Raw genomic sequence first — 9930 nt, forward strand, 5'->3', positions numbered from 1 at the left:
ATAAAAGGGGTGACAAATGACAAAGTTATGAACGAAGTTTGTCATAATAATCTTAAAAATGCCATCATAGTTAAGAAAAAAAAACAACCCTTGCTTATAATAACATAATTTTTGGTAAAGGTAACAAAAAAAAAGTTCAAACTGAGATACTCTGGGGATCTGTTTATTTTTTTCTTTAAAAAACAAACAAAAACAATCGGTTTTGTATCTTTTACCTACATGTTAACCTGTCAAAAACAATTCCTCTACATTAAAAGAAGCTCTCTAGCACCACCTGCTGTCATCTTAAGTGCACTGAGCTATTTTACTACCTCTCATCCTTCAGTCTAGCAGTTTCCTGTTTGATGTTGACCTAAAGAAAACTGATTCAGTCTTATTGAAAAGAAACAAATGATTAAATAATATAAAATAACACTCACTTACAGAGGTGTCCTTTCAATTTGCTAAAACCTGAACAGCTACTGAGCCCAGTTTTTAATTCAACAAATGAAGATCTGCACCTGTTAATGGTCATTAAGTTTCTGAGTTACCACAGACCATGAAAGCAACACTTGAAGACAGGAAAGCATCAGTCAGGCAGTTTTTATTGACAAAACAGTTATTTACAGTCATAAAATATAGTTTGTATGTTCATTATTTACAGTAAAGTAAAGTACAGTACAGTTTTAAAGCCTTTTTAACCAACTCTGTTCATGTTAGTCCGGGTTTTCTGCCAGTTTCCTGATATCCTCCAGAAGTTCTGAGAAAGGTGGTCGACCTTGAGCTCTCTACATCGCCGAGAGGATAAAGAAGATTTCAGATGGTTAATTAAAGGTCAACAACTTAAGATGTTTTTTTCTAAATGTTGGTAGGAAAATTTAGTAGCTTAATGTAACTGAAGAGTTTTGATGATTTACCTCGTGCCAGCAGCGGTACATGATGGCGTAGAGCGGCTGAGAGGCGCGGTGTGGGCGGTACAGTCTGACTCCTCCGGTGATGTCAGTGACGACCTCAGAGTTGGTGCGGTTTTCAAACGGAGTCCGACCCTCTGAGTAGATCTCCCACATCACCACACCTGCACACAAACACACATTCATAAAGCTTTGACATCACAGACGCCGCTGTAACAACCTCCAGTCATCAGGAAAGGATGGGGAAGTGTTGAAAACTGCAGTTCCTTAAGTGTCCACATGAGGCTGACTCCAAAGGCAATGGAGACCACATACACAACCATTCAACAAAGCAGATCTTTGAGGCAGCAGGAATAAACATGTTACAGTCTGGTTCAGATGGTAAACTGAATGTTTCCTCACCAAAGGACCAAACGTCAGACTTGCTGCTGTATTTGCTGTAGTGGAGAACTTCAGGAGGAGACCACTTTACAGGAAACTTGGCACCACTGGAGCTTGTGTACTGGTTGTCTAGAACATACCTACAATCATGGAAACCATAAAATATGTGTTAGATAAGCTTCAAGAGCACAGCTGTCAAAAATGAAATTAAAAACAAGGGCGCTGCCATACCTGGTCAACCCAAAGTCACTGACTTTCACCACATTGTGTTCGTTGACCAGACAGTTTCTGGCTGCCTGGATGTCAAAAAAAACAACATTTAGTTTAAAAACTATAAACCGTTTTTTGGAAAGTCATAGACGTAAAGAAGGACCCACCAGGTCTCTGTGGATGAAGCTGTGAGCCTCCAGGTACTCCATCCCTTCACAAACATCCTGGCACATGGAGAGAAGCCACGCGTCCTTGAGAGCCCCGCCTTTCTGCCGCAGGAAGTTCAGCAGGCAGCCATTCTCCATGAACTCCGCCACGATCAATAGGGGGCGCTGCTGCAAGCAAACGCCATACAGCTGCACCAGTTTAGGGTGGCACAACCTCCTAGAGCAGACAAACAACAGAGCCACATTTTCACTTCCATACGAGAACCTCACACAGTTTTCAAACTCTTTCTCTGTTCCCTGTTCTCATGCCAGCGTGGACTTCCTGTCCAGATCAACCCTCCTCCTCCTCCTCCTGCTCTTACATCATGACTTTGGCCTCCTCGATGAAGTCCTCCTCGTACATGGCTCCCTCTCTGATGGTCTTGATGGCCACTTTGTGCTGAGCCCTCCACTTCCCCAGCCTCACCACGCCGAACTGCCCGCTGCCCAGCTCCTTCATGAAGGTCAGCTCGCTGGGGTTGATCTCCCACTTCTCTGGAGGGTGGGGTAACGGAAAGAAAGAGAAAGAGGAAGTGATGTAGAATTAAAGAGGAAGAAGGAAATATAAGAAAACCTGGAAAGAAGTTTCAGAGCGCCTTCACTGTACAGTGCCATGGTGGTTGTCCTATGTTACATTACAACAACATCATCTGCATATAAAGATGACAAATGCAAATATCTCGGATTGAAGAAAATGAGACTGTCAAAGCTTATATCATATATTCAAATCCAACCACAGACTGTCATGGCCACTTTCTACCACCATTAAAACAAAATAATTCAAAGGTTTGGAACTTTTATGAAGTTATTGAAGATGGCACAGTTTCCGTCAACCATTTTTAAACACAATGCCAGGTAAGACCAAGAGGAAAACAGGCCACAAGACACGAGATATGAATGGTCAAATTTGCTATGAGATCGAAGACGAAATGCTGTGAAAAATCTTTTTACACGGAAACACTGAAGGTCTGAAAACCCTGTAGTAAGCATGCCAGGCCTATAGGTGGCGATAGCTGTCTTGTCCAATAGTGTCTTTTGGTAGATCCCTCCAAAGTAGAGGTGGACTGATCATTTGTTATACATATCAAATGCATTTTCACTGAGAATTCATTTTCACTAAGCGGAGCGTAATGTCAGCATTTCCTCTGAAAACTTTGGTTCACTGTTTACACACCAACAGTGTTCACGGCATTTCAGAAAAATTCCACTCTGGAGGCTGTTTTATAAAAGTTTCTGTTTTAAGTCAGCTATAACATTTCTTGTAAACAGGAGGCTGAAATGCAACTAAACTTTTGTGTTTCATCCTAAAACTGTTGCTGTGTAAATAGTCCCTAAAACAACCTCCAAAGTCTGAGACATAGAGCAGGATATCATCTGCATAAGGAGAGACTTAATGCTACTCTCTACTTTATCATCAGTCTGGGAATCTTTGTGCTACAAAAAAGATAAATTCATTTTTAGGTTTCTTTATCTGGACTTGTGGCTAGAAAAGAGTAAGTAAGAATCGCAGAAGAGGCAAAATTCAAGGCAAACAGGCATCTGAGATAAAAAGTGAGATATCATCTGCATATAAAGACACTTGAGAGCAAAGCTTAAAGCACACAGCTCAAAATTCACAGTTTTACGTTTACCGCTACAAAGTACTGACAGGTTTCTAGACACAGGGCATGTGGTGAGTCAGTTAAGGCAGCTGAGTTTCCACTGAACCCTTTATCAGCAGACATCTGATCAAACCGAAAGTGAAACAAGCCGATTGATCGGAAATATAGAGCATGATATCATCTGCATAAAAGGGCAAATGATTCACCCAGGCTGAACTCTGCAGAAGCGTTGATCATGAAATCATTCAAATGATGCTCACAGCAGCTTTATGGGGATGTATTTATATCTACCTGAGCTGAATCCTGCAGTGGCTGGTACACCTTTCCCCATCGGCCCCACAGCGTACCGCAACCTCGTAACCATACCTGCAAAAATACTGAGTGTTAGGTTGGATCAAATGAAAAACTTTCCTGTCATTAGATGTGTGGACTGTAGTTTTGATTGTACCGGCTGCGTTGTGTTCATGGTAGTGTATGACATCAGGTATGGTGCTGAACGTGTATTTTTCTGCCAGGTAGAAAAGTCCAGAGTCGTTTGTTTTGATCTGGTAATGCTTAATTTCCCCGGTTGCACTGCAGACAGAGAAGTGAAAGGCTTAGTTCAGAGATAAAAACTTATTCAGTGGAAGGATCTGAGCTACAGACGTAGGCATGGATCACCTTGTTGTTTTTGTGTAGACCGAGACGGTGTAGACTCCTTTCTGACTGGATTCCCGCACCACAAATCCCCCCTCTTTGTCCTGGAGAGTAACCAGAAACAGTTCATTTTTAAATCCTTAAAGGTCTCAACTGTAACTTTTTCAGTTTGTGGAAACATCCTCACAACCTCTTGTCTCAGGAGCTGCTCAGCTTCAGTCCTGGTGATGTTCTTACAGTACCACCTTAGAGACAGACGGACAGATAGATTATTATCAAAGAGATGTTTTTGTTTCTGAAGGAAAATGTTCCTGTAAAGATGACGCCAAAAACAAGCAGTAATACTCACACGTTAGCTTCGATCCTGTCACTTTCTGTCACGTAGTTACTGGGGATGAAGCCTTTATTCCTGAAGGAAAGCACAGGAAGTAAACATCGTCAGTCGACACAGTCAGACGTGGTCGATCTACGAACATGTTCAGGTTGAGCTCGTTGGGTTACCCGTGTTTGTCCTGCGCCCTCCACCACAGCTGGTCCTGTTTGTGGAGGATGATGTACTCTTCTCCCTGTGGACACGGCACCGGACTTTAACACACACTCACTGCTTGGTTTTGACTGTCGTATGTGTGTGTGTGCGTGCGTGTGTGTGTACCTGTTTGAGTGTGAGGTCACTGTCCTCCTTAGCGGTGAAGTCATACATCGCCACGACCCTCAGCATCGCCCCGCCTACACCGTCGTCATGTTCAGGAGGAGGGCAGGGCAGCTTCTTCCTCGACCTGTCCACCTGAAACGACGATAGGGGACATCACACACAGATACACACTAACACACACACACACACACACACACACTCACCCACACTCTGGGTCTTACCCGGCAGTTGGGGCCCGAGTACCGTCTGCTCTGGAAACACAGAGAAGTGCTGCCCTCCAGCTCCATGCGGGTGCTGAACTCCCTGAAATGAACCAACCCTGGAGTTTACATTTTAAAGGAACAGTCCGCTGTTTTCAAAAAGCTTGTCTCTCAGAATAAGAGGTGGAAACTTTCATAACACCTCATGAAAATGACTTTTTTTATATTTATTCCATCACTCTGGCAAAAGTTTAAAACCAAGTCATTTAGAAACTCATTTTATTCGACAAGACGATTTAGGCTGAGTTCAGGGGTCTGCAACCTTTACTTTCATAAGAGCCGTTTTGCCTCAGCTCACATGGATTAAATTCATTCAGGGGCCACAAAATCAACTTTATCTTCAAAACAAAGATGGAAAAGTGAATAATTGTAAACATAGTAAAACTCGTGAAAAGTTATCGAAACTAGAAATTTTTTGTGTTTATAAAATTCTACATGTGATGTCTTGTTTTTTTTTTTTATATTTAATGAATTTGCAGATACAAAAAAATAAATAAATGTGTAATATCATGCATTTCTTAAATTTGCAAAATTTATAAAATTTCAAGTGGTTTGAAAATTCTTGCGAAATTTAAAATGTCAAATTTTGCCAAATAAAAAACAAGATATTTAAAACGTGAAAAAAATATTAAAAAATTCCCCAAATTATGAAATTTTAAACATTTGCCAAATTTTCCGAATTTGCAAAAAAGAAAAATTTTGCAAAAAAATTGAATTAAAAGAATTAGCAAAAATTTGAGAAATTCAAAACATTTTGTGTTTTTTTTTTTATAAATTTTAAATTTTTGATTTAAAAAATGTAAAACAAAAAGTAAAAAAAATAATAAAAATGTAAAAAAAAAAAAAAAAATGACAGAAAAATGTTAAGCTGTATTGACAGATGTGATGCATATTTAGGTTTAACAAAAGTTAACTCATTATTTTATCTAGTGTCCATGTCTTCAATCATCAATACTTAAAAATTCTTTATTTCAGTTATATTTTTCAAAGCTACAAGGAGCCACTGCAGAGGAGTCAAAGGGCCGTATGAGGCTCCAGAGCCACAGGTTGAAGACCCCTGGCTTAGTTGAATGTAATTTAGCTGAAATAAACAAACTGGGGCTCTTCTTTCTAAGGTTTAGACTCCAAAAGTAAAGTTAGGGTTACCAATAAAAAAGAGACAGAGTTGTTGTTTTTTTTCCCTCAACCTTTTTTTTAAATATATATACACATATGAGATAAAATCTCATTAAACTTGAAGGAAGGTCACCAGAAGCTAACATGCTAACACGATGCTACACTAGATTTTGTGTTTTTCCCATCAGTTACATGAAAAAAACTTATGTTCAGAGCTCAAACTGTTGTTGTTGATGAATGTTTGAAAGATGAACACGGTGAAAGTACCTGGTCTGTACAGCACAGCAGCAGCAGAAGAAGGAGCGGATGGAGTGATCTGGACAAAGAAGAAGAAGAGAAGAGTTACATCATGTTTTAAAGGATTGTTTCTTTAAGGGGGGGGTTATTGGTTAGAGATATCAGAGGGCTTCTGGGTAAAAATAACAGGCCTCCCTGTGTCTCAGCTTTAAGACGAACACGCGCCCTCTCTGTGGCTTTGAGTAGGAGGTCTTTGTCAGGAAGTGTAGTTTCCTTTTCAGCAGAACTCACTCTTTCTCACTCTATGTAAGTCAGTATGTGTGTGTGTGTGTGTGTGTGTGTGTGTGTGTGTGTGTGTGTGTGTGTGTGTGTGTGTGTGTGTGTGTGTGTGTGTGTGTGTCTTCTGTGGGCGAGTGAGCAGACAGCTGTGGGTCATTTTCTCACAGTTCATCGTGTGTGTGAGAGAGCGGCAGGTCTTCCTGTTTCTCTTCAAACAGGTGAGCGTTGACGACTAAAAGAAACAGAGACTGTCACGCTGCAAAAACTAGAAACCAAACAAGAGTTCAAATCAGTCTTTCAAAATACTAAAAGACAAAATTATAATTATGTCTCTTTTTCATAAAAACATTATATTTATATAAACTAACTTTCTTTAGCTTAGTGCAAGGGTCTTCAACCTGTGGCTCTGGAGCCTCCTGCGGCCCTTTGACTCCTCTGCAGTGGCCCCTTGTAGCTTTAGGAAAATATTACTGAAATAAAGAATTTTTGTTTTTCTTACAGAGAGCATTGATGATTGAAGACATGGACACTAAATAAAATCATGAGCTAACATTTTTTTAAACCTAAAAATGCACCACATCTGTCAAAACAGCATTACATTTTTTGACATTTTAATTTTTTTGTTTTACATTTTTTAAATCAAAAATTTTGAAATTAATTAAAAAAAATACAAAATATTTTGAATTTCTAAAATTTTTGCTAATTCTTTAAATTCAATTTTTTGCAAATTTTTAAAATTTCATAGTTTGGGGAATTTTTTTGTTTTATTTTCGCCTTTTAAATATCTTCTTTTATTTTGCAAAATTTGACATTTCAAATTTGGCAAGAATCATGCAACCAATTGAAATTTCATAAATTTTGCAAATTGAACAAATGCATGCTGTTACACATTTATTTTATTTTTTTGTATCTGCAAATTTATTAAATATAATATAGAAAAACAAGACATCACATGTACAATTTCACAAACACAAAAAACTTCTAGTTTTGATAATCTTTAACGAGTTTTACTACGTTTACAATTTTTCACTTTTTCATCTTTGTTTTGAAGTTAAAGCAGATTTTGTGGCTCCTGAATGACTTTAATCCAGGTGAGCTGAGGCAAAACGGCTCTTATGAAAGTAAAGGTTGCAGACTCCTGGCTTAGTGCCTCATAGACACTTTATTATGAACTTCTTAATGTAAACATAAGCTAACTCAGTAACATCCTACTGTGAAATATATGATGTTAAATGACTACCTTCTATAAAAACAGGCTGGCCCCCTGCTGGTCATAGGAAAGAACACAGTTTAAGTTCCCTCAGCTCTTCTTTTCAGACAGAGGTCACGCCCAGTCTTCAACGCTGTCCATGTAGCAAATGTTATCATAATAACATGAATGTGGAAATAGTGATGTTTCTGTTTTCAATGACTTTATCGTTAGCATGTAGCTGAAAGCTAGGAGCAGCTAGCTGAGCTAAAGGAGAGAAACAGAGAGACAGGACAGAAAGCTTTGAGCTGTGGCAGTGAGACAAACAGAAGTGAAACTTTAACTGAAGCTCATTATTGTTTCTATGAACTCAGCGCTCTGCACTCACAGCGTCTGAGGCTCGTTTCTCTGTCACCACTTTCTTAAAGCGCAGATATACACATCTGTACGTTCAGCGCCACAGTTTGTGAAATCATTGAACCAGAGTTGATTAAAGAAGCTGTGGACCCAGTCTGAGGGCTGGTGTTGGTGTCTGCGGGATGTGAAATCATTGTTTGGTTTCTTTTTGTACCAACTCCACACAGACCTGGCGTGAAAAAGATAATCCTCAACGTTTCACATCATGAAAGTCTTTGAAACTCTGCTCTAACTTTTTGATTACTACGTCTTCTGTTCTGTGTCTGATCTGAAGATTTGTTACATGTGATATTTCCAGATTTTAGCACACGAAGCTGTTTTTAAAAAGCAGAACTGTTACTTCCCGTTGAGCTGAAATCAAAATATCTGCAAATTAAAATCTGAAATATTTCACTCTGTTGGATTCTGCCGTGTCACACGTTTTGAATGGTCTCCTGAACAGACTTCTCTTTATCAAAAACCCTCTCCTCTGTCTTTGGTGTTTGGATCTAAAGGTCAGCACTTACTCAGGTGGATCATGGCTGATGGTCTTCCTCCTCTTCTTCTCCTCCTCCTCCTCTTCTCGTCTGTCTCTGCAGGTCTCTCAGGGTCGTAGACGTCTGTGCTGTGATCATCGATGAAGCTGGCGTGATGCTCCAGGTGTGAACGAGCAGAGCGACAGAAACAAGAGAGAGGAAGAGACAGAGAGAGCAGAGGCAGGTGGGCGGAGGAAGTGAAGGAGGCGAAGGTGAGAATCAAGTGAAGGAGTGAACAAAGAGAAGAAGAAGATATGAGGGGGAAGAAGAAGCCAGAGACACGTTTGGCTGATGATAATCTGACAGATTAAACCATGCTACAGTCGTTCTTCAACAGTCGTTCTTCAACAGTCGTTCTTCATGGGAGCAGATTAACAGAGAGATACACAAAGATCATGAGAGGAAGTGAGAGAATGACATGAACAAACCACAAAGCATCCGTCTGAGTGACGAAACTCAGAAAGCACCCCCTCTACTCACTAAAACAGACACACACACATAGAGAGAGTAAACACCTGGTCAGCGTGGTTTTAGGATGACCCTTAACAGATGTGTCTTCTTCTTCTTCTTCTTCTTCTCCTTTAGTGTTGTAGTATTTGAAATGTGTCGACAGTTATTTTAAAAAACTCTGCCTAAACGTTAAAGTGAGTGTAAGTCAATGAGCTATTCAGTCAGTGAAACCATTAGTTTCTGCAAAAATCTATAAATCTCAACTGTCTTGTGTGATAACAGTCCAATTGATCTCAGGTTAAATACAGAATGTAACCAGATTAATTTTATAATGTAAACAGACTGAAGTAATGTAACCAAAGTAAAGTTAGGATGTAACCAGATTTAAACAAATGTAACTGGGTTAGAGTTGTAATGTATACACATAAAAGTAATAATACAACAAGATTAAAGTTAAAATGTAACCAGATTAAAGTTACGATATAACCAGTTTAAAGTAAGAATGTAACCAGATTAACGTTATTATGTAAACAGATTAAAGTTATGATGTAAAGAGACAAAAGTAATGAAACCAAATTAATATTAGGATGTAACCAGATCAAAATTATAATGTTACCAGGTTGAAGTTGTAATGTATACACAAAAAAGTAATAATACAACAAGATTAAAGTTATAATGTAACCAGATTTAAGTTGGAATGTAACCAGATTAAAATTATAATGTAACAAGAATAACCTTATGTAACCAGATTAGAATTACAATATATACCAGATTAAGGTTATGATGTAAACAGATTAAAGTTATGATGTAAACAGATTTAAACAAATGTAACCAGGCTAGAGCTGTTATGTATACCCATAAAAGTAATAATACAACAAGATTAAAGTTAAA

At 38.8% G+C, this 9930-nt stretch overlaps 1 protein-coding gene across 1 annotated transcript; it reads right to left on the reverse strand.

The window, feature by feature from the left end:
* Window positions 1–632: 632 nt before the first annotated feature.
* On the reverse strand, window positions 633–9346 carry txk (TXK tyrosine kinase). Its single transcript, XM_074699384.1, has 16 exons — window positions 8581–9346; window positions 6220–6268; window positions 4798–4879; window positions 4577–4708; window positions 4426–4490; window positions 4274–4333; window positions 4115–4169; window positions 3949–4028; window positions 3737–3861; window positions 3580–3654; window positions 2011–2182; window positions 1649–1865; window positions 1503–1567; window positions 1293–1411; window positions 897–1054; window positions 633–767 (listed from the first exon to the last, which is right to left on the reverse strand). The coding sequence occupies exons 1-16, from the start codon at window positions 8591–8593 to the stop codon at window positions 696–698; spliced, it is 1539 nt and encodes a 512-aa protein (XP_074555485.1). The 5' UTR covers window positions 8594–9346; the 3' UTR covers window positions 633–695.
* Window positions 9347–9930: the final 584 nt, after the last annotated feature.

Source organism: Halichoeres trimaculatus, unplaced genomic scaffold (assembly GCF_033239565.1).
Source record: "Halichoeres trimaculatus isolate MK-OKI-2021-1 unplaced genomic scaffold, fHalTri1.1 fHalTri1_scaffold_22, whole genome shotgun sequence".
NCBI lineage: Eukaryota > Metazoa > Chordata > Actinopteri > Labriformes > Labridae > Halichoeres > Halichoeres trimaculatus.

Bases quoted from the DNA above. Each gene is read 5' to 3' on its own strand.
- txk (XM_074699384.1), bottom strand. The intron at 3,862-3,948 runs GTGATCCATGCC...CTCTGTCTGCAG, and splicing joins GTCTACACAAAAACAACAAG to TGCAACCGGGGAAATTAAGC. The intron at 1,568-1,648 runs GTGGGTCCTTCT...TTTGACATCCAG, and splicing joins GCTTCATCCACAGAGACCTG to GCAGCCAGAAACTGTCTGGT.